This window comes from Salvelinus fontinalis, chromosome 4 (genome assembly GCF_029448725.1).
Source record: "Salvelinus fontinalis isolate EN_2023a chromosome 4, ASM2944872v1, whole genome shotgun sequence".
NCBI lineage: Eukaryota > Metazoa > Chordata > Actinopteri > Salmoniformes > Salmonidae > Salvelinus > Salvelinus fontinalis.
In genome coordinates, this window is record NC_074668.1 from 7,740,675 (window position 1) to 7,765,865 (window position 25,191).

The following is a 25,191-nucleotide window of genomic DNA, read 5'->3' on the forward strand; positions in this document are numbered from 1 at the left end:
AACAATGGATGATGTCGACAATTAGCCGAGGTGGCTAGCTAGTTAGCTCAATGAAAAGACCATTAATCACGTATCCATTCGACTGATGATCTAACATAAACTAGCCAACATGCATAGCTTCTGACATGCCACAGTCCTGCTTGCTTTACATCTGACAGATATTGAACTACCGAAGCTAGCTAGATAATAATGGTTTATGATAATTGCAGTTTAGTTCATTAGCTAGCTAGCTATGTGTAAAACAGAGTCTGACTGTAAAACGCAGCTAACTAGCCAACTTGACTTTATCGGTTGTAGCCAAGCTAGCTTGATACTCACTCAGGAACGTTAGCTTACCTTGATTTTCTGGCCAATCCCGGTTCGACCTCTTCTTCCCTGTTCCCGTCCAAAGTTCTTCTTGTAGGTTCAAACCGATATGTCTGTAGTCCGTTGCTGCAACGTCCAAAGCAACCCAGTCATAACACCTGGTGTGGCCAGACAGTCAAAGGCGCAATGTTCCCGAAACTCTTCCCCTGTTTCTAGGAACAGCAAGGACAATGTCCCTTTGTGTTGTTATGGTGTGCATTAGCCACAGCACCATATCATCGATTTGATCTCAAATTTCCACCCCCCAAAAAGTTGAATCAATCAATTAATCAATCAATCAATCAATTTTCAAAAAGGTGAAAAATCCTATTGACACACATTATTGTTGGGTGGGTGCTAATCCGTTATACTGACTCCCCAGGAACATGCAGTCGAGCAACGCGCCGTGGCCTTGATCAACCAATGGTGCGTTACATACCTCACACATACGTTTGCTTTACACCCCCTCATTATCCTACTGAAGGAAGAAATACAGAAATAAATCAATGAAATAATATAAATTAATACAATTTTAAAAAGTGGGGGGGGGGGGGGGGGGGGAGAAAGGACAGCGTGGCATCATGAAGGTTATTTGGCTGCTTGGTGTGTGGTGTGTGTGTGTGTGTGTGTGTGTGTGGGTGGGTGGGTGGGTGGGTGGGTGGGTGTGTGTGTGTGTGTGTGTGTGTGTGTATGTGTGTGTGTGTGTGTGTGTGTGTGTGTGTTTGGCCAACTAATATCGGGGCTGGGAGAGAGCTGTCACACGGTGTTCCTCCTTACGTCCTCAATACACAAGGAAAGAAGCCAAGATATTAACACTACATGACCAAAAGTATGTGGACACCTGCTCGTTCCAAAGTCTTGGGCATTAATATAGAGTTGTCCCCCCCCCCTTGCGTCCGCTCAGCCACAACAGCATTAGTGGGGTCGGGCACTGATGTCGGGCGATTAGGCCTGGCTCGCGGTCCAATTCAACCCAAAGGTGTTTGATAGGGTTGAGGTCAGGGCTCTGTGCAGGCCTGTCAAGTTCTTCCACACCGATCTCGACAAACCATTTCTGTATGGACCTAACATTGTGCACGGGGGTATTGTCTTTCTGAAACAGGAAAGGGCTTTCCCCAAACTGTTGCCACAAAGTTGGAAGCACAGAATCGTCTAGAATGTCATTGTATTCTGTAGCGTTAAGATTTTCCTTCACTGGAACTAAGGGACCCGAACCATGAAAAACAGTCACAGACCATTATTCCTCCTCCACCAAACTTTACAGTTGGCACTTTGCATTGGTGCAGGTAGCGTTCTCCTGGTATCTGCCAAACCCAGATTCGTCCGTCTGACTGCCAGATGGTGAAGTGTGGTTCATCACTCCAGAGAACGTGTTTCCACTGTTCCAGAGTCCAATGGCGGCGAGCTTTACACCACTCCAGCCGACGCTTGGCATTGAACATGGTGATCTTAGTCTTGTGTGCGGCTGCTCGGCCGTGGAAACCCATTTCATGATGCTCCCGATGCACAGTTATTGTGCTGACGTTGCTTCCAGAGGCAGTTTGGAACTCGGTAGTGAGCGTTGCAACCGGGGACAGACAATGTTTTTGCGCTTTGCGCTTCAGAACTCAGCGGTCCCGTTCTGTGAGCTTGTGTGGCCTACCACTTTGCGGCTGAGCCGTTGTTGCTCCTAGACGTTTCCACTTCACAATAACAGCACTTACAGTTGAACGGGGCAGCTCTAGCAGGGCAAAACATTTACGAACTGACTTGTTGGAAAAGTGGCATCCTATGGCGGTGCCACATTGAAAGTCACTGAGCTCTTCAGTAAGGGCAATTCTACTGCCAATGTTTGTCTATGGAGATTGCATGGCTGTGTGCTCGATTTTATACACCTGTCAGCAGCGGGTGTGGTTGAATTAGCCAAATGCACTAATTTGAAGGGGTCTCCACATTCTTTTGTATATATAGTGTATATTTTGATATCAAATTATAACATGACATTGTAAAAAGACAGACTCTTCTTCTGTGTCCAGAACACTACCGTGTCTTTCTTCAACTGAACACAATGACCACATTATTCTCACTTAACAAGACTAGCATCTTCATTCTAAGATAGACCCAGTCTCTCCCTCCCGGTGAGTCCCTTGGCCAGCTAGGTGGAATGTCAAGGCCAGGGTCAGAGGAGTGCCGGCCCGGTGGAGGCATTGTGTTCTGGGGGTTAGGTACAGCACAGAACAACGTCAACGGGCCCGTCTGGGAACCGGCAGAGGGGAGGCGAGGATCTGGCACTAGTTGTGCTGCCGGTATCACTGGTAGTGACAGACATACTGGCCTATTGGTGTGGTGCCACAGGGGAGAGAGGAGGAGGAGGAGGAGAGGAGGAGAGAAGAAGGAGGAGAAGAGAAGAGGAGAGAGGAAGAGAAGGAGGAGGAGAGAGGAAGAGAGGAAGAGGAGGAGGAGGAGGAGGAGGAGAGGAGGAGAGAAGAAGGAGGAGAAGAGAAGAGGAGAGAGGAAGAGAAGGAGGAGGAGAGAGGAAGAGAGGAGGAGGAGGAGGAGGAGAGGAGGAGAGAAGAAGGAGGAGAAGAGAAGAGGAGAGAGGAAGAGAAGGGAGAGGAAGAGAGGAAGAGGAGGAGGAGGAGAGGAAGAGGAGGGAGGAAGAGAAGGAGGAGGAGGGACGAAGAGGAGAGAGGAGGGGAAGAGAGGAAGAGGAGGAGAGAGGAAGAGAAGGAGGAGGAGGAGAGAGGAAGAGAGAGGAGGAGAGAGGAAGAGAAGGAGGAGGAGGAGAGAGGAAGAGAAGGAGGAGGAGGAGATGGAGGAAGAGGAGAGAGGATGAAAAGGAGGAGGGGGGATGAAGAGGAGAGAGGAAGAGGAGGAGAGAGGAAGAGAGAGGAAGAGGAGGAGAGAGGAATAGAAGGAGGAGGAGGAGAGAGGAAGAGAGAGGAAGAGGAGAGAGGAATAGAAGGAGGAGGAGGAGAGAGGAAGAGAGAGGAAGAGGAGAGAGGAATAGAAGGAGGAGGAGGAGAGAGGGAGAGAGGAAGAGGAGGAGATGGAGGAAGAGGAGAGAGGAATAGGGGGATGAGGAGAAGAGAGGAGAGAGGAGCAGAAAGAGGAGGAAGAGGAGAGAGGGAGAGAGGAAGAGGAGGAGATGGAGGAAGAGGAGAGAGGAAATGAAGGAGGAGAGGGAGGGAGAGGAGAGAGGAAGAGGAGAGAGAAGGAGGAAGAGGAGAGAAGAGGAGGGGAGGAAGAGAAGGAGAAAGAGGATAGAGAAGGATGAAGAGGAGAGAGGAAAAAGAAGAGGAGGTGAAAGAGAAGAGAAAAAGAGAGGAAGAGGAGAGGAAGAGGAGAGAGGAGGAGAATGAGGAGTAGGAGGAAGAGGAGAGAGGAAGAGGAGAGAGGAAGAGGAGAGAGGAGGAGAAAGAGGAAAAGAGAGCAGGAGAAGAGAGGAAGAGGAGAGAGGAAGAGAAGGAGAAGGAAGATGAGAGAGGAAGAGAAGAGAGGAAGAGGAGAGAGGAAAGGGAGAGAGAAAGAGATGAATAAGGAGGATGAGGGGAGAGAGGAGGAGGAGAGGAACACTACTCTGATAACCAGTTCTCTAAACCTGTTTAGATAACCAAGCCGACTGACTGTGCAGGACTGTACAAGGTCAATGTGCCAAACTGTACCTCCTTACTGAAAACAGACAAACTCCAAAACAACTGGAAGGTCTTGTGATTATTATGCTGGAAATACAACACAACTAAGAACCACCATATCCATGAACAGCAACACAAAGATAACTACCTGTCCATCTCCTCTCTCACCTGTCCATCTCCTCTCCTACCTGTCCATCTCCTCTCCTACCTGTCCATCTCCTCTCCTACCTGTCCATCTCCTCTCCTACCTGTCCATCTCCTCTACTACCTGTCCATCTCCTCTTTCACCTGGTCATCTCCTCTTTCACCTGTCCATCTCCTCTCTGACCTGTCCATCTCCTCTCTGACCTGTCCATCTCCTCTCTCACCTGTCCATCTCCTCTCTCACCTGTCCATCTCCTCTCTCACCTGTCCATCTCCTCTCTCACCTGTCCATCTCCTCTCTCACCTGTCCATCTCCTCTCTCACCTGTCCATCTCCTCTCTCACCTGTCCATCTCCTCTTCTAACCGGTCAATCTCCTCTCCTACCTGTCCATCTCCTCTCTCACCTGTCCATCTCCTCTCTCACCTGTCCATCTCCTCTCCCACCTGTCCATCTCCTCTCCTACCTGTCCATCTCCTCTACTACCTGTCCATCTCCTCTCCTACCTGTCCATCTCCTCTTCTACCTGTCCATCTCCTATTCAACCTGTCCATCTCCTCTCTCACCTGTCCATCTCCTCTCCTACCTGTCCATCTCCTCTACTACCTGTCCATCTCCTCTCCTACCTGTCCATCTCCTCTCCTACCTGTCCATCTCCTCTCCTACCTGTCCATCTCCTCTCCTACCTGTCCATCTCCTCTCTCACCTGTCCATCTCCTCTCCTACCTGTCCATCTCCTCTCCTACCTGTCCATCTCCTCTCCTACCTGTCCATCTCCTCTCCTACCTGTCCATCTCCCCTTTCACCTGTCCATCTCCTCTCCTACCTGTCCATCTCCTCTCTCACCTGTCCATCTCCTCTCCTACCTGTCCATCTCCTCTCTCACCTGTCCATCTCCTCTCCTACCTGTCCATCGCCTCTCCACCTGTCCATCTCCTCTCTCACCTGTCCATCTCCTCTTTCACCTGTCCATCTCCTCTCCTACCTGTCCATCTCCTCTCACACCTGTCCATCTCCTCTCCTACCTGTCCATCTCCTCTCAAACCTGTCCATCTCCTCTCACACCTGTCCATCTCCTCTCCTACCTGTCCATCTCCTCTCTGACCTATTCATCTCCTCTCTCACCTGTTCATCTCCTCTCTCACCTGTCCATCTCCTCTCTCACCTGTCCATCTCCTCTCCTACCTGTCCATCTCCTCTCCTACCTGTCCATCTCCTCTACTACCTGTCCATCTCCTCTCCCACCTGTCCATCTCCTCTCTCACCTGTCCATCTCCTCTCTCACCTGTCCATCTCCTCTCTCACCTGTCCATCTCCTCTTTCACCTGTCCATCTCCTCTCTCACCTGTCCATCTCCTCTCCTACCTGTCCATCTCCTCTCTCACCTGTCCATCTCCTCTCTCACCTGTCCATCTCCTCTCCTACCTGTCCATCTCCTCTCCTACCTGTCCATCTCCTCTCCTACCTGTCCATCTCCTCTTCTACCTGTCAATCTCCTCTTCTACCTGTCCATCTCCTCGTCTACCCGTCCATCTCCTCTTCTACCTGTCCATCTCCTCTCCTACCTGTCCATCTCCTCTTTCACCTGTCCATCTCCTCTCCTACCTGTCCATCTCCTCTCCTACCTGTCCATCTCCTCTTTTACCTGTCCATCTCCTCTCCTACCTGTCCATCTCCTCTCCTACCTGTCCATCTCCTCTCCTACCTGTCCATCTCCTCTCCTCTCCTCTCCTCTTTCACCCGTCCATCTCTTCTACCTGTCAATCTCCTCTCCTACCTGTCCATCTCCTCTCTCACCTGTCCATCTCTCCTCTCTCACCTGTCCATCTCCTCTTTCACCTGTCCATCTCCTCTCCTACCTGTCCATCTCCTCTTTCACCTGTCCATCTCCTCTTTCACCTGTTCATCTCCTCTTTCACCTGTCCATCTCCTCTCTCTCCTGTCCATCTCCTCTTTCACCTGTCCATCTCCTCTCTCACCTGTCCATCTCCTCTTCTACTTGTCCATCTCCTCCGTCACCTGTCCATCTCCTCTCCTACCTGTCCATCTCCTCTTTCACCTGTCCATCTCTTCTACCTGTCCATCTCCTCTCCTACCTGTCCATCTCCTCTCTCACCTGTCCATCTCCTCTCCTACCTGTCCATCTCCTCTTTCACCTGTCCATCTCCTCTCCTACCTGTCCATCTCCTCTCCTACCTGTCCATCTCCCCTTTCACCTGTCCATCTCCTCTCCTACCTGTCCATCTCCTCTCTCACCTGTCCATCTCCTCTCCTACCTGTCCATCTCCTCTCTCACCTGTCCATCTCCTCTCCTACCTGTCCATCGCCTCTCTCACCTGTCCATCTCCTCTTTCACCTGTCCATCTCCTCTTTCACCTGTCCATCTCCTCTCCTACCTGTCCATCTCCTCTCACACCTGTCCATCTCCTCTCCTACCTGTCCATCTCCTCTCACACCTGTCCATCTCCTCTCCTACCTGTCCATCTCCTCTCTCACCTGTTCATCTCCTCTCTCACCTGTCCATCTCCTCTCTCACCTGTCCATCTCCTCTTCTACCTGTCCATCTCCTCTTTCACCTGTCCATCTCCTCTCCTACCTGTCCATCTCCTCTTTCACCTGACCATCTCCTCTCCTACCTGTCCATCTCCTCTTTTACCTGTCCATCTCCTCTCCTACCTGTCCATCTCCTCTCCTACCTGTCCATCTCCTCTCCTACCTGTCCATCTCCTCTCCTACCTGTCCATCTCCTCTCCTACCTATCCATCTCCTCTCCTACCTGTCCATCTCCTCTCCTACCTGTCCATCTCCTCTCCTACCTGTCCATCTCCTCTCCTACCTGTCCATCTCCTCTCCCACCTGTCCATCTACTCTCTCACCTGTCCATCTCCTCTTTCACCTGTCCATCTCCTCTCTCACCTGTCCATCTCCACCCCCACCTGTCCATCTCCTCTCTCACCTGTCCATCTCCTCTCCTACCTGTCCATCCCCTCTTTCACCTGTCCATCTCCTCTCCTACCTGTCCATCTCCTCTTCTACCTGTCCATCTCCTCTCTGACCTGTCCATCTCCTCTCACACCTGTCCATCTCCTCTCCTACCTGTCCATCTCCTCTCTCACCTGTCCATCTCCTCTCCTACCTGTCCATCTCCTCTCCTACCTATCCATCTCCTCTCTGACCTGTTCATCTCCTCTCTCACCTGTCCATCTCCTCTCCCACCTGTCCATCCCCTCTCGCACCTGTCCATCTCCTCTCTCACCTGTACCCCTCCTCTCCTACCTGTCCATCTCCTCTCTGACCTGTTCATCTCCTCTCTCACCTGTCCATCTCCTCTCTCACCTGTCCATCTCCTCTCTCACCTGTCCATCTCCTCTCCCACCTGTCCATCTCCTCTCCCACCTGTCCATCTCCTCTCTCACCTGTCCATCTCCTCTCCCACCTGTCCATCTCCTCTCTCACCTGTCCATCTCCTCTTCTACCTGTCCATCTCCTCTCTCATATGTCCATCTCCTCTCTGACCTGTCCATCTCCTCTCTCACCTGTCCATCTCCTCTCTCACCTGTCCATCTCCTCTCACACCTGTCCATCTCCTCTCACACCTGTCCATCTCCTCTCACACCTGTCCATCTCCTCTCACACCTGTCCATATCTGGAGGGCTATATCTGGAGGACTACATCTGGCTATATCTGGAGGACTATATCTGGAGGGCTATATCTGGCTATATCTGGAGGACTATATCTGGAGGGCTATATCTGGAGGGCTTTATCTGAAGGGCTATATCTGGGGGGCTATATCTGGAGGAGTATATCTGGAGGACTATATCTGGAGGGCTATATCTGGAGGACTATATCTGGAGGGCTATATCTGGAGGGCTATATCTGGAGGACTATATCTGGCTATATCTGGAGGGCTATATCTGGAGGGCTATATCTGGAGGGCTATATCTGGAGGACTATATCTGGCCATATCTGGAGAACTATATCTGGAGGACTATAACTGGAGGGCTATATCTGGAGGACTATATCTGGAGGGCTATATCTGGAGGACTATATCTGGAGGGCTATATCTGAAGGGCTATATCTGGAAGAATATATCTGGAGGGCTATATCTGGAGGACTATATCTGGAGGACTAAATCTGGAGGGCTATATCTGAAGGGCTATATCTGGAAGACTATATCTGGAGGGCTATATCTGGAGGGCTATATCTGGAGGACTATATCTGAAGAACTATATCTGGAGGACTATATCTGGAGGACTATATCTGAAGAACTATATCTGGAGGGCTATATCTGGAGGGCTATATCTGGCCATATCTGGAGGGCTATATCTGAAGAACTATATCTGGAGGACTATATCTGGAGGACTATATCTGGAGGGCTATATCTGAAGAACTATATCTGGAGGGCTATATCTGGAGGACTATATCTGTCCATATCTGGAGGGCTATATCTGAAGAACTATATCTGGAGGACTATATCTGGAGGACTATATCGGGAGGACTATATCTGGCCATATCTCGAGGGCTATATCTGGAGGACTATATCTGGAGGGCTATATCTGGAGGGCTATATCTGGAGGACTATATCTGGAGGACTATATCTGGAGGGCTATATCTGGAGGACTATATCTGGAGGGCTATATCTGGAGGACTATATCTGGAGGACTATATCTGGAGGACTATATCTGGAGGGCTCTAGATGAAGAACTATATCTGGAGGGCTATATCTGGAGGGCTATATCTGGAGGACTATATCTGGCCATATCTGGAGGGCTATATCTGGAGGGCTATATCTGAAGAACTATATCTGGAGGACTATATCTGGAGGGCTATATCTGGAGGACTATATCTGGCCATATCTGGAGGGCTATATCTGGAGGACTATATCTGGAGGACTATATCTGGAGGACTATATCTGGAGGGCTATATCTGGAGGACTATATCTGGAGGACTATATCTGGCCATATCTGCAGGGCTATATCTGAAGAACTATATCTGGAGGACTATATCTGGAGGACTATATCTGGAGGACTATATCTGGAGGGCTATATCTGGAGGACTATATCTGAATGACTATATCTGGAGGACTATATCTGGAGGGCTATATCTGGAGGGCTATATCTGGAGGACTATATCTGGCTATATCTGGAGGGCTATATCTGGAGGACTATATCTGGAGGAAAATATCTGGAGGGCTATATCTGGCTATATCTGCATGGCTATATCTGGAGGGCTATATCTGGAGGACTATATCTGGAGGGCTATATCTGGAGGGCTATATCTGGAGGGATATATCTGGAGGGATATATCTGGAGGGATATATCTGGAGGGCTATATCTGGAGGACTATATCTGGCTATATCTGGAGGGCTATATCTGGAGGACTATATCTGGAGGACTTATATCTGGAGGACTATATCTGGAGGGCTATATCTGGTGGGCTATATCTGGAGGGCTATATCTGGAGGGATATATCTGGAGGGATATATCTGGCTATATCTGGAGGGCTATATCTGGAGGGATATATCTGGAGGGATATATCTGGAGGACTATATCTGGAGGGCTATACCTGGAGGGATATATCTGGCTATATCTGGAGGGCTATATCTGGAGGACTATATCTGGAGGGCTATATCTGGAGGCGTATATCTGGAGGGCTATATCTGGAGGGCTATATCTGGAGGGCTATATCTGGAGGACTATATCTGGAGGGCTATATCTGGAGGGCTATATCTGGCTATATCTGGAGGGCTATATCTGGAGGGCTATATCTGACTATATCTGGAGGACTATATCTGGAGGGCTATATCTGGCTATATCTGGAGGACTATATCTGGAGGGCTATATCTGGAGGGCTTTATCTGAAGGGCTATATCTGGGGGGCTATATCTGGAGGAGTATATCTGGAGGACTATATCTGGAGGGCTATATCTGGAGGACTATATCTGGAGGGCTATATCTGGAGGGCTATATCTGGAGGACTATATCTGGCTATATCTGGAGGGCTATATCTGGAGGGCTATATCTGGAGGGCTATATCTGGAGGACTATATCTGGCCATATCTGGAGAACTATATCTGGAGGACTATAACTGGAGGACTATATCTGGAGGGCTATATCTGGAGGGCTATATCTGGAGGGATATATCTGGAGGGATATATCTGGAGGGATATATCTGGAGGGCTATATCTGGAGGACTATATCTGGCTATATCTGGAGGGCTATATCTGGAGGACTATATCTGGAGGACTTATATCTGGAGGACTATATCTGGAGGGCTATATCTGGTGGGCTATATCTGGAGGGCTATATCTGGAGGGATATATCTGGAGGGATATATCTGGCTATATCTGGAGGGCTATATCTGGAGGGATATATCTGGAGGGATATATCTGGAGGACTATATCTGGAGGGCTATACCTGGAGGGATATATCTGGCTATATCTGGAGGGCTATATCTGGAGGACTATATCTGGAGGGCTATATCTGGAGGCGTATATCTGGAGGGCTATATCTGGAAGACTATATCTGGAGGGCTATATCTGGAGGACTATATCTGGAGGGCTATATCTGGAGGGCTATATCTGGCTATATCTGGAGGGCTATATCTGGAGGGCTATATCTGACTATATCTGGAGGACTATATCTGGAGGGCTATATCTGGCTATATCTGGAGGACTATATCTGGAGGGCTATATCTGGAGGGCTTTATCTGAAGGGCTATATCTGGGGGGCTATATCTGGAGGAGTATATCTGGAGGACTATATCTGGAGGGCTATATCTGGAGGACTATATCTGGAGGACTATATCTGGAGGGCTATATCTGGAGGGCTATATCTGGAGGACTATATCTGGAGGACTATATCTGGCTATATCTGGAGGGCTATATCTGGAGGGCTATATCTGGAGGGCTATATCTGGAGGACTATATCTGGCCATATCTGGAGAACTATATCTGGAGGAATATAACTGGAGGACTATATCTGGAGGGCTATATCTGGAGGACTATATCTGGAGGGCTATATCTGAAGGGCTATATCTGGAAGACTATATCTGGAGGGCTATATCTGGAGGACTATATCTGGAGGACTATATCTGGAGGGCTATATCTGAAGGGCTATATCTGGAAGACTATATCTGGAGGGCTATATCTGGAGGGCTATATCTGGAGGACTATATCTGAAGAACTATATCTGGAGGACTATATCTGGAGGACTATATCTGAAGAACTATATCTGGAGGGCTATATCTGGAGGGCTATATCTGGCCATATCTGGAGGGCTATATCTGAAGAACTATATCTGGAGGACTATATCTGGAGGACTATATCTGGAGGGCTATATCTGAAGAACTATATCTGGAGGGCTATATCTGGAGGACTATATCTGGCCATATCTGGAGGGCTATATCTGAAGAACTATATTTGGAGGGCTATATCTGGAGGACTATATCTGGAGGACTATATCTGGCCATATCTGGAGGGCTATATCTGGAGGGCTATATCTGGAGGACTATATCTGGAGGGCTATATCTGGAGGACTATATCTGGAGGGCTATATCTGGAGGACTATATCTGGAGGACTATATCTGGAGGACTATATCTGGAGGGCTCTATCTGAAGAACTATATCTGGAGGGCTATATCTGGAGGGCTATATCTGGAGGACTATATCTGGCCATATCTGGAGGGCTATATCTGGAGGGCTATATCTGAAGAACTATATCTGGAGGACTATATCTGGAGGACTATATCTGGAGGGCTATATCTGGAGGACTATATCTGGCCATATCTGGAGGGCTATATCTGGAGGACTATATCTGGAGGACTATATCTGGAGGACTATATCTGGAGGGCTATATCTGGAGGACTATATCTGGAGGACTATATCTGGCCATATCTGCAGGGCTATATCTGAAGAACTATATCTGGAGGACTATATCTGGAGGACTATATCTGGAGGGCTATATCTGGAGGACTATATCTGAATGACTATATCTGGAGGACTATATCTGGAGGGCTATATCTGGAGGGCTATATCTGGAGGACTATATCTGGCTATATCTGGAGGGCTATATCTGGAGGACTATATCTGGAGGACTATATCTGGAGGGCTATATCTGGCTATATCTGCATGGCTATATCTGGAGGGCTATATCTGGAGGACTATATCTGGAGGGCTATATCTGGAGGGCTATATCTGGAGGGATATATCTGGAGGGATATATCTGGAGGGCTATATCTGGAGGGCTATATCTGGAGGGCTATATCTGGAGGACTATATCTGGAGGTCTATATCTGGAGGACTATATCTGGAGGGCTATATCTGGAGGGCTATATCTGGTGGGCTATATCTGGAGGGCTATATCTGGAGGGCTATATCTGGAGGGCTATATCTGGAGGGATATATCTGGAGGGATATATCTGGAGGACTATATCTGGAGGGCTATATCTGGAGGGATATATCTGGCTATATCTGGAGGGCTATATCTGGAGGACTATATCTGGAGGGCTATATCTGGAGGCGTATATCTGGAGGGCTATATCTGGAAGACTATATCTGGAGGGCTATATCTGGAGGACTATATCTGGAGGGCTATATCTGGAGGGCTATATCTGGCTATATCTGGAGGGCTATATCTGGAGGGCTATATCTGACTATATCTGGAGGGCTATATCTGGAGGACTATATCTGGAGGGCTATATCTGGAGGCGTATATCTGGAGGGCTATATCTGGAAGACTATATCTGGAGGGCTATATCTGGAGGACTATATCTGGAGGGCTATATCTGGAGGGCTATATCTGGCTATATCTGGAGGGCTATATCTGGAGGGCTATATCTGACTATATCTGGAGGGCTATATCTGGAGGGCTATATCTGGAGGGCTATATCTGGAGGGCTATATCTGGAGGGCTATATCTGGAGGGCTATATCTGGAGGGCTATATCTGGAGGGCTATATCTGGAGGGCTATATCTGGCGGGCTATATCTGGCGGGCTATATCTGGCGGGCCCTCCACTGCAGTTGACGTTTTACAGTAAGCCAGGTGAGGAACACTGCAGATGATGTTTTACAGTAAGCCAGGTGAGGAACACTGCAGTTGATGTTTTACAGTAAGCCAGGTGAGGAACACTGCAGTTGATGTTTTACAGTAAGCCAGGTGAGGAACACTGCAGTTGATCTTTTACAGTAAGCCAGGTGAGGAACACTGCAGTTGACGTTTTACAGTAAGCCAGGTGAGGAACACTGCAGTTGACGTTTTACAGTAAGCCAGGTGAGGAACACTGCAGTTGATCTTTTACAGTAAGCCAGGTGAGGAACACTGCAGTTGACGTTTTACAGTAAGCCAGGTGAGGATCACTGCAGTTGACGTTTTACAGTAAACCAGGTGAGGAACACTGCAGTTGATGTTTTACAGTAAGCCAGGTGAGGAACACTGCAGTTGATGTTTTACAGTAAGCCAGGTGAGGAACACTGCAGTTGATGTCTTACAGTAAGCCAGGTGAGGAACACTGCAGTTGATGTTTTACAGTAAGCCAGGTGAGGAACACTGCAGTTGATGTTTTACAGTAAGCCAGGTGAGGAACACTGCAGTTGATGTTTTACAGTAAGCCAGGTGAGGAACACTGCAGTTGATGTTTTACAGTAAGCCAGGTGAGGAACACTGCAGTTGATGTTTTACAGTAAGCCAGGTGAGTAACACTGCAGTTTACGTTTTACAGTAAGCCAGGTGAGGAACACTGCAGTTGATGTTTTACAGTAAGCCAGGTGAGGAACACTGCAGTTGACGTTTTACAGTAAGCCAGGTGAGGAGCACTGCAGTTGACGTTTTACAGTAAGCCAGGTGAGGAACACTGCAGTTGATGTTTTACAGTAAGCCAGGTGAGGAACACTGCAGTTGACGTTTTACAGTAAGCCAGGTGAGGAACACTGCAGTTGATGTTTTACAGTAAGCCAGGTGAGGAACACTGCAGTTGATGTTTTACAGTAAGCCAGGTGAGGAACACTGCAGTTGATGTTTTACAGTAAGCCAGGTGAGTAACACTGCAGTTTACGTTTTACAGTAAGCCAGGTGAGGACCACTGCAGTTGACGTTTTACAGTAAGCCAGGTGAGGAACACTGCAGTTTACGTTTTACAGTAAGCCAGGTGAGGAGCACTGCAGTTGACGTTTTACAGTAAGCCAGGTGAGGAACACTGCAGTTGACGTTTTACAGTAAGCCAGGTGAGGAACACTGCAGTTGACGTTTTACAGTAAGCCAGGTGAGGAACACTGCAGTTGATGTTTTACAGTAAGCCAGGTGAGGAACACTGCAGTTGACGTTTTACAGTAAGCCAGGTGAGGAACACTGCAGTTGACGTTTTACAGTAAGCCAGGTGAGGAACACTGCAGTTGATGTTTTACAGTAAGCCAGGTGAGGAACACTGCAGTTGACGTTTTACAGTAAGCCAGGTGAGGAACACTGCAGTTGATCTTTTACAGTAAGCCAGGTGAGGAACACTGCAGTTGACGTTTTACAGTAAGCCAGGTGAGGAACACTGCAGTTGATGTTTTACAGTAAGCCAGGTGAGGAACACTGCAGTTGACGTTTTACAGTAAGCCAGGTGAGGAACACTGCAGTTGACGTTTTACAGTAAGCCAGGTGAGGAACACTGCAGTTGACGTTTTACAGTAAGCCAGGTGAGGAACACTGCAGTTGACGTTTTACAGTAAGCCAGGTGAGGAACACTGCAGTTGATCTTTTACAGTAAGCCAGGTGAGGAACACTGCAGTTGATGTTTTACAGTAAGCCAGGTGAGGAACACTGCAGTTGATGTTTTACAGTAAGCCAGGTGAGGAACACTGCAGTTGATGTTTTACAGTAAGCCAGGTGAGTAACACTGCAGTTTACGTTTTACAGTAAGCCAGGTGAGGAGCACTGCAGTTGACGTTTTACAGTAAGCCAGGTGAGGAACACTGCAGTTTACGTTTTACAGTAAGCCAGGTGAGGAGCACTGCAGTTGACGTTTTACAGTAAGCCAGGTGAGGAACACTGCAGTTGACGTTTTACAGTAAGCCAGGTGAGGAACACTGCAGTTGACGTTTTACAGTAAGCCAGGTGAGGAACACTGCAGTTGATGTTTTACAGTAAGCCAGGTGAGGAACACTGCAGTTGACGTTTTACAGTAAGCCAGGTGAGGAACACTGCAGTTGACGTTTTACAGTAAGCCAGGTGAGGAACACTGCAGTTGATGTTTTACAGTAAGCCAGGTGAGGAACACTGCAGTTGACGTTTTACAGTAAGCCAGGTGAGGAACACTGCAGTTGATCTTTTACAGTAAGCCAGGTGAGGAACACTGCAGTTGACGTTTTACAGTAAGCCAGGTGAGGAACACTGCAGTTGACGTTTTACAGTAAGCCAGGTGAGGAACACTGCAGTTGATGTTTTACAGTAAGCCAGGTGAGGAACACTGCAGTTGACGTTTTACAGTAAGCCAGGTGAGGAACACTGCAGTTGACGTTTTACAGTAAGCCAGGTGAGGAACACTGCAGTTGATGTTTTACAGTAAACCAGGTGGGGAACACTGCAGTTGATGTTTTACAGTAAGCCAGGTGAGTAACACTGCAGTTGATGTTTTACAGTAGTTTTTTTTATTTTTTGTAGCTAATTATTTTTGCTTTAATTCAAAGAAACCTATGTTGTGGTTTTATTGTTTTTCACCAATAAATTTCATATTTTGTTCAATGATTCCACTGTGTCTGTTGTATTCTCTCTACTAGTCCTTTTACAGTGATGTATTTACATGTAGTAGCATCATGAAACATGTATCACATATTTTGTACTACAATATTTAACGATCGTACGAACAACTACACAGTGAAACTATCGGTATCTTGTGTGTGGGTGATCTAAATTAATGTTCCTATTGGTATTTCATGATTAATGAGGTATTTGAACCAATGATCCTGCAAGTGAAAGGTTTCTTTAAAGATATGAATGCACAATGCAATGTTTTGAACATTGGACAGCCTGCGTTACAAGTGATGATCGTTTTGAGTTTTGAAAACTGACCACAAGGTTCTGACATTAGTGCCAACGTGATTGTAAACAGCTGTAGGACGCTGAGTAGGACCAACAGTACAAATGGCCATAATAAAACTTGGACTTGTGACGTTATTTGTATAACTTCTACAGAGCCTTTGTCGTGCGGTGTGGACCTCCCCCGGATGAACCCAAACCCTCTCTGGATGAAGTCTGGATTCAACTTTATGGGCCAGAGAGTCAGTGGGAATGTAAGTGTGTAAGTGTATCTCTGTGTGTATTACTCACAGGTCTGCTTGGTCTCATGGCAGGTGTTGTTGTCCTCCAGAGAGAAGATGGGGGGAACACAGGCTGCCGTGGTCCCCAATCCCTGGCCCAACCCCTGGCCGAGCCCCTGGCCCAGCACCTGACCCAGCCCCTGGCCCAATCCTTGGCCCAGCCCCTGGCCCAGCCCCTGGCCCAGCCCCTGGCCCAGCCCCTGGCCCAGCCCCTGGCCCAGCCCCTGGCTGAGGTAGGAGGCAGAAGAGTAGTAGGAATGCATCCGGTACTGAGGAGACACGTTGTGGCTGGATAGGCGACTCTCGCCGTTTGGCATCTGTTTCAGACGGTAACACACACAGACAGGTGGGGAGAAAATAATTGGCTTTTTTCAAAATGATATTTAAACAGAGCTTGAAACAGAGCTCACAAGTCCTCCCTCAGCTAAAAGGAAGTTAAATTATATTTAAACAGATTTAAACAGAGCTCATAAGTCCTCCCTCAGCTAAAAGGAAGTTAAAGGTTAAACAATGCATCATGCATGTTTACGAGGCGGCAGGTAGCCTAGTGGTTAGAGGCAGGTAGCCTAGTGGTTAGAGGCTGGTAGCCTAGTGGTTAGAGGCAGGTAGCCTAGTGGTTAGAGGCAGGTAGCCTAGTGGATAGAGGCTGGTAGCCTAGTGGTTAGAGGCAGGTAGCCTAGTGGTTAGAGTGTTGGACTAGTAGCCAAAAGATTGCTAGATTGAATCACCGAGCTGACAAGGTAAATATCTGTCGTTCTGCCCCTGAACAAGGCAGTTGACCCACTGTTCCTAGGCCGTCATTGAAAATAAGAATTTGTTCTTAACTGACTTGCCTCGTGTTACTGTCCTTGAAGGTGTTCTACACTCTAATGTTATCAGAGACAATATAGGAATCATGAAGGTGTTCTACACATTCACTTTGCTGACGTTGAATGCTGCAGTACGGGCTCTCAGCATGGTACAGATTTCTCCGTTAGTCCAGGGTTTTTGGTTGGGGTATGTCCGGATTTTTTTATGAATCTTGTGATTGATGATGTGTATTCCTCAACGTTAGAGAATGAATCGTGGGTAGATGAATCCTATATATATTCCAATCAGTATTCTCCAATCAGTCCTGGAGCACTGATTCTGCTCCCTCCGTCCAGTGTCTCACTATTCTCCCCGTTGGTGACTCCCTCCGTCCAGTGTCTCACTATTCTCCCTGTTGGTGACTCCCTCCGTCCAGTGTCTCACTATTCTCCCTGTTGGTGACTCCCTCCGTCCAGCGTCTCACTATTCTCCCTGTTGGTGACTCCCTCCGTCCAGTGTCTCACTATTCTCCCCGTTGGTGACTCCCTCCGTCCAGTGTCTCACTATTCTCCCTGTTGGTGACTCCCTCCGTCCAGTGTCTCACTATTCTCCCTGTTGGTGACTCCCTCCGTCCAGTGTCTCACTATTCTCCCTGTTGGTGACTCCCTCCGTCCAGTGTCTCACTATTCTCCCCGTTGGTGACTCCCTCCGTCCAGTGTCTCACTATTCTCCCTGTTGGTGACTCCCTCCGTCCAGTGTCTCACTATTCTCCCTGTTGGTGACTCCCTCCGTCCAGTGTCTCACTATTCTCCCTGTTGGTGACTCCCTCCGTCCAGTGTCTCACTATTCTCCCCGTTGGTGACTCCCTCCGTAAAGTGTCTCACTATTCTCCCTGTTGGTGGCTCCCTCCGTCCAGTGTCTCACTATTCTCCCTGTTGGTGACTCCCTCCGTCCAGCGTCTCACTATTCTCCCTGTTGGTGACTCCCTCCGTCTCACTATTCTCCCTGTTGGTGACTCCCTCCGTAAAGTGTCTCACTATTCTCCCTGTTGGTGACTCCCTCCGTAAAGTGTCTCACTATTCTCCCTGTTGGTGACTCCCTCCGTCCAGTGTCTCACTATTCTCCCCGTTGGTGACTCCCTCCGTCCAGTGTCTCACTATTCTCCCTGTTGGTGACTCCCTCCGTCCAGTGTCTCACTATTCTCCCCGTTGGTGACTCCCTCCGTCCAGTGTCTCACTATTCTCCCCGTTGGTGACTCCCTCCGTCCAGTGTCTCACTATTCTCCCCGTTGGTGACTCCCTCCGTCCAGTGTCTCACTATTCTCCCTGTTGGTGACTCCCTCCGTCCAGTGTCTCACTATTCTCCCTGTTGGTGACTCCCTCCGTCCAGTGTCTCACTATTCTCCCTGTTGGTGACTCCCTCCGTCCAGTGTCTCACTATTCTCCCTGTTGGTGACTCCCTCCGTCCAGTGTCTCACTATTCTCCCTGTTGGTGACTCCCTCCGTCCAGTGTCTCACTATTCTCCCTGTTGGTGACTCCCTCCGTCCAGTGTCTCACTATTCTCCCTGTTGGTGACTCCCTCCGTCTCACTATTCTCCCTGTTGGTGACTCCCTCCGTCCAGTGTCTCACTATTCTCCCCGTTGGTGACTCCCTCCGTCCAGTGTCTCACTATTCTCCCTGTTGGTGACTCCCTCCGTCCAGTGTCTCACTATTCTCCCTGTTGGTGACTCCCTCCGTCCAGTGTCTCACTATTCTCCCTGTTGGTGACTCCCTCCGTCCAGTGTCTCACTATTCTCCCTGTTGGTGACTCCCTCCGTCCAGTGTCTCACTATTCTCCCTGTTGGTGACTCCCTCCGTCCAGTGTCTCACTATTCTCCCTGTTGGTGACTCCCTCCGTCCAGTGTCTCACTATTCTCCCTGTTGGTGACTCCCTCCGTCCAGTGTCTCACTATTCTCCCTGTTGGTGACTCCCTCCGTCTCACTATTCTCCCTGTTGGTGACTCCCTCCGTAAAGTGTCTCACTATTCTCCCTGTTGGTGACTCCCTCCGTAAAGTGTCTCACTATTCTCCCTGTTGGTGACTCCCTCCGTCCAGTGTCTCACTATTCTCCCCGTTGGTGACTCCCTCCGTCCAGTGTCTCACTATTCTCCCCGTTGGTGACTCCCTCCGTCCAGTGTCTCACTATTCTCCCTGTTGGTGACTCCCTCCGTCCAGTGTCTCACTATTCTCCCTGTTGGTGACTCCCTCCGTCCAGTGTCTCACTATTCTCCCTGTTGGTGACTCCCTCCGTCCAGTGTCTCACTATTCTCCCTGTTGGTGACTCCCTCCGTCCAGTGTCTCACTATTCTCCCCGTTGGTGACTCCCTCCGTCCAGTGTCTCACTATTCTCCCTGTTGGTGACTCCCTCCGTCCAGTGTCTCACTATTCTCCCTGTTGGTGACTCCCTCCGTCCAGTGTCTCACTATTCTCCCTGTTGGTGACTCCCTCCGTCCAGTGTCTCACTATTCTCCCTGTTGGTGACTCCCTCCGTCCAGTGTCTCACTATTCTCCCTGTTGGTGACTCCCTCCGTCCAGTGTCTCACTATTCTCCCTGTTGGTGACTCCCTCCGTCCAGTGTCTCACTATTCTCCCTGTTGGTGACTCCCTCCGTCTCACTATTCTCCCTGTTGGTGACTCCCTCCGTCCAGTGTCTCACTATTCTCCCCGTTGGTGACTCCCTCCGTCCAGTGTCTCACTATTCTCCCCGTTGGTGACTCCCTCCGTCCAGTGTCTCACTATTCTCCCCGTTGGTGACTCCCTCCGTCCAGTGTCTCACTATTCTCCCTGTTGGTGACTCCCTCCGTCCAGTGTCTCACTATTCTCCCTGTTGGTGACTCCCTCCGTCCAGTGTCTCACTATTCTCCCTGTTGGTGACTCCCTCCGTCCAGTGTCTCACTATTCTCCCTGTTGGTGACTCCCTCCGTCCAGTGTCTCACTATTCTCCCTGTTGGTGACTCCCTCCGTCTCACTATTCTCCCTGTTGGTGACTCCCTCCGTCCAGTGTCTCACTATTCTCCCCGTTGGTGACTCCCTCCGTCCAGTGTCTCACTATTCTCCCTGTTGGTGACTCCCTCCGTCCAGTGTCTCACTATTCTCCCTGTTGGTGACTCCCTCCGTCCAGTGTCTCACTATTCTCCCTGTTGGTGACTCCCTCCGTCCAGTGTCTCACTATTCTCCCTGTTGGTGACTCCCTCCGTCCAGTGTCTCACTATTCTCCCTGTTGGTGACTCCCTCCGTCCAGTGTCTCACTATTCTCCCTGTGGGTGACTCCCTCCGTCCAGTGTCTCACTATTCTCCCTGTTGGTGACTCCCTCCGTCCAGTGTCTCACTATTCTCCCTGTTGGTGACTCCCTCCGTCCAGTGTCTCACTATTCTCCCTGTTGGTGACTCCCTCCGTCCAGTGTCTCACTATTCTCCCTGTTGGTGACTCCCTCCGTCCAGTGTCTCACTATTCTCCCTGTTGGTGACTCCCTCCGTCCAGTGTCTCACTATTCTCCCCGTTGGTGACTCCCTCCGTCCAGTGTCTCACTATTCTCCCCGTTGGTGACTCCCTCCGTCCAGTGTCTCACTATTCTCCCTGTTGGTGACTCCCTCCGTCCAGTGTCTCACTATTCTCCCTGTTGGTGACTCCCTCCGTCCAGTGTCTCACTATTCTCCCCGTTGGTGACTCCCTCCGTAAAGTGTCTCACTATTCTCCCTGTTGGTGGCTCCCTCCGTCCAGTGTCTCACTATTCTCCCTGTTGGTGACTCCCTCCGTCCAGCGTCTCACTATTCTCCCTGTTGGTGACTCCCTCCGTCCAGTGTCTCACTATTCTCCCTGTTGGTGACTCCCTCCGTCCAGTGTCTCACTATTCTCCCTGTTGGTGACTCCCTCCGTCCAGTGTCTCACTATTCTCCCTGTTGGTGACTCCCTCCGTCCAGTGTCTCACTATTCTCCCTGTTGGTGACTCCCTCCGTCCAGTGTCTCACTATTCTCCCTGTTGGTGACTCCCTCCGTCCAGTGTCTCACTATTCTCCCTGTTGGTGACTCCCTCCGTCCAGTGTCTCACTATTCTCCCTGTTGGTGACTCCCTCCGTCCAGTGTCTCACTATTCTCCCTGTTGGTGACTCCCTCCGTCCAGTGTCTCACTATTCTCCCTGTTGGTGACTCCCTCCGTCTCACTATTCTCCCTGTTGGTGACTCCCTCCGTAAAGTGTCTCACTATTCTCCCTGTTGGTGACTCCCTCCGTAAAGTGTCTCACTATTCTCCCCGTTGGTGACTCCCTCCGTCCAGTGTCTCACTATTCTCCCCGTTGGTGACTCCCTCCGTCCAGTGTCTCACTATTCTCCCTGTTGGTGACTCCCTCCGTCCAGTGTCTCACTATTCTCCCTGTTGGTGACTCCCTCCGTCCAGTGTCTCACTATTCTCCCTGTTGGTGACTCCCTCCGTCCAGTGTCTCACTATTCTCCCTGTTGGTGACTCCCTCCGTCCAGTGTCTCACTATTCTCCCTGTTGGTGACTCCCTCCGTCCAGTGTCTCACTATTCTCCCTGTTGGTGACTCCCTCCGTCCAGTGTCTCACTATTCTCCCTGTTGGTGACTCCCTCCGTCTCACTATTCTCCCCGTTGGTGACTCCCTCCGTCCAGTGTCTCACTATTCTCCCTGTTGGTGACTCCCTCCGTCCAGTGTCTCACTATTCTCCCTGTTGGTGACTCCCTCCGTCCAGTGTCTCACTATTCTCCCTGTTGGTGACTCCCTCCGTCCAGTGTCTCACTATTCTCCCTGTTGGTGACTCCCTCCGTCCAGTGTCTCACTATTCTCCCCGTTGGTGACTCCCTCCGTCCAGCGTCTCACTATTCTCCCCGTTGGTGGCTCCCTCCGTCCAGTGTCTCACTATTCTCCCTGTTGGTGACTCCCTCCGTCCAGTGTCTCACTATTCTCCCTGTTGGTGACTCCCTCCGTCCAGTGTCTCACTATTCTCCCTGTTGGTGACTCCCTCCGTCCAGTGTCTCACTATTCTCCCTGTTGGTGACTCCCTCCGTCTCACTATTCTCCCTGTTGGTGACTCCCTCCGTAAAGTGTCTCACTATTCTCCCTGTTGGTGACTCCCTCCGTAAAGTGTCTCACTATTCTCCCTGTTGGTGACTCCCTCCGTCCAGTGTCTCACTATTCTCCCTGTTGGTGACTCCCTCCGTCCAGTGTCTCACTATTCTCCCTGTTGGTGACTCCCTCCGTCCAGTGTCTCACTATTCTCCCCGTTGGTGACTCCCTCCGTCCAGTGTCTCACTATTCTCCCTGTTGGTGACTCCCTCCGTAAAGTGTCTCACTATTCTCCCTGTTGGTGACTCCCTCCGTAAAGTGTCTCACTATTCTCCCTGTTGGTGACTCCCTCCGTAAAGTGTCTCACTATTCTCCCTGTTGGTGACTCCCTCCGTAAAGTGTCTCACTATTCTCCCTGTTGGTGACTCCCTCCGTCCAGTGTCTCACTATTCTCCCTGTTGGTGACTCCCTCCGTAAAGTGTCTCACTATTCTCCCTGTTGGTGACTCCCTCCGTAAAGTGTCTCACTATTCTCCCTGTTGGTGACTCCCTCCGTCCAGTGTCTCACTATTCTCCCTGTTGGTGACTCCCTCCGTCCAGTGTCTCACTATTCTCCCCGTTGGTGACTCCCTCCGTCCAGTGTCTCACTATTCTCCCCGTTGGTGACTCCCTCCGTCCAGTGTCTCACTATTCTCCCCGTTGGTGGCTCCCTCCGTCCAGTGTCTCACTATTCTCCCTGTTGGTGACTCCCTCCGTCTCACTATTCTCCCTGTTGGTGACTCCCTCCGTCCAGTGTCTCACTATTCTCCCCGTTGGTGACTCCCTCCGTCCAGTGTCTCACTATTCTCCCCGTTGGTGACTCCCTCCGTCCAGTGTCTCACTATTCTCCCCGTTGGTGGCTCCCTCCGTCCAGTGTCTCACTATTCTCCCTGTTGGTGACTCCCTCCGTCCAGTGTCTCACTATTCTCCCCGTTGGTGACTCCCTCCGTCCAGTGTCTCACTATTCTCCCCGTTGGTGACTCCCTCCGTCCAGTGTCTCACTATTCTCCCCGTTGGTGACTCCCTCCGTCCAGTGTCTCACTATTCTCCCTGTTGGTGACTCCCTCCGTCCAGTGTCTCACTATTCTCCCTGTTGGTGACTCCCTCCGTCCAGTGTCTCACTATTCTCCCTGTTGGTGACTCCCTCCGTCCAGTGTCTCACTATTCTCCCTGTTGGTGACTCCCTCCGTCTCACTATTCTCCCTGTTGGTGACTCCCTCCGTAAAGTGTCTCACTATTCTCCCTGTTGGTGACTCCCTCCTTAAAGTGTCTCACTATTCTCCCTGTTGGTGACTCCCTCCGTCCAGTGTCTCACTATTCTCCCTGTTGGTGACTCCCTCCGTCCAGTGTCTCACTATTCTCCCCGTTGGTGACTCCCTCCGTCCAGTGTCTCACTATTCTCCCTGTTGGTGACTCCCTCCGTCCAGTGTCTCACTATTCTCCCCGTTGGTGACTCCCTCCGTCCAGTGTCTCACTATTCTCCCCGTTTGTGGCTCCCTCTTCAATAGTTGTTTGTAGGCGGGAAGTAATAACAGGGAGACGTGATCTGATTGGCCGAAATAGTAGTATTGCTGGTAGTTGTACAAGTTGCTGTAGTAGGCTGCAGAGTTAAGGGTAGGTAAGGTAGGATTTAGATAGGGTAGGGTTAAGGGTAGGTAAGGTAGGATTTAGATAGGGTAGGGTTAAGGGTAGGTAAGGTAGGATTTAGATAGGGTAGGGTTAAGGGTAGGTAAGGTAGGATTTAGATAGGGTAGGGTTAAGGGTAGGTAAGGTAGGATTTAGATAGGGTAGGGTTAAGGGTAGGTAAGGTAGGATTTAGATAGGGTAGGGTTAAGGGTAGGTAAGGTAGGATTTAGATAGGGTAGGGTTAAGGGTAGGTAAGGTAGGATTTAGATAGGGTAGGGTTGGGTTAAGGGTAGGGTTAAGGGTAGGGTTAAGGTAGGGTTAAGGGTAGGGTAGGGTTGAAGGTAGGTAAGGTAGGATTTAGATAGGGTAGGGTAGGGTTAAGGGTAGGGTTAAGGTAGGGTTAAGGGTAGGGTAGGGTTGAGGGTAGGTAAGGTAGGATTTAGATAGGGCAGGGTAGGGTTAAGGGTAGGGTAGGGTTGAGGGTAGGTAAGGTAGGATTTAGATAGGGTAGGGTAGGGTTAAGGGTAGGGTTAAGGTAGGGTTAAGGGTAGGGTAGGGTTGAGGGTAGATAGGGTTAAGGTAGGGCAGGGTAGGGTTAAGGTAGGGTAGGGTTCAGGGTAGGGTTAAGGTAGGGTAGGATTAAAGTAGGGCAGGGTTAAGGTAGGGTAGGGTAGGGTTAAGGTAGGGTGGGGTTAAGGTAGAGTAGGGTAGGGTTAAGGTAGGGTTATGGTAGGGTAGGGTTAAGGTAGGGTTATGGTAGGGCAGGGTTAAGGTAGGGTTATGGTAGGGTAGGGTTAAAGTAGGGTAGGGTAGGGTTAAGGTAGAGTAGGGTAGGGTTAAGGTAGGGTAGGTAGTGTAGGGTTAAGGTAGGGTTAAGGTAGAGTAGGGTAGGGTTAAGGGTAGATAGGGTAGGATTAAGGTAGGGTAGACTTAAGGTAGGGTAGGTAGTGTAGGGTTAAGGTATGGTTAAGGTAGAGTAGGGTAGGGTTAAGGTAGAGTAGGGTAGGGTTATGGTAGGGTTAAAGTAGGGTAGGGTTAAGGTAGGGTAGGGTAAACTTCTTTGGGGTAGGGACAGTATTTTCATGTCCGGATGAAAAGCGTGCCCAGAGTAAACTTCCTGCTACTCAGGCCCAGATGCTAGGATATGCATAGTATTAGTAGATTTGGATAGAAACTCTGAAGTTTCTAAAACTGTTTGAATGATGTCTGTGAGTATAACAGAACTCATATGGCAGGCAAAAACCTGAGAAAAAAATCCAACCAGAAAGTGGGAAATCT

The 25,191-nt window shown here is 49.6% G+C and overlaps 1 protein-coding gene across 1 annotated transcript in view; it reads right to left on the bottom strand.

Annotated features, from left to right (window-relative positions):
• The window catches only part of LOC129853029 (doublesex- and mab-3-related transcription factor 1-like), a 99,321-nt gene that overhangs the window by 43,898 nt on the left and 30,232 nt on the right, over nucleotides 1-25,191 (bottom strand). Inside the window, exon 4 of the mRNA XM_055918667.1 lies at nucleotides 16,410-16,716. Within this exon, the coding sequence (XP_055774642.1) occupies nucleotides 16,410-16,716 (307 nt within the window). The remainder of the gene's footprint in view (nucleotides 1-16,409; nucleotides 16,717-25,191) is intronic.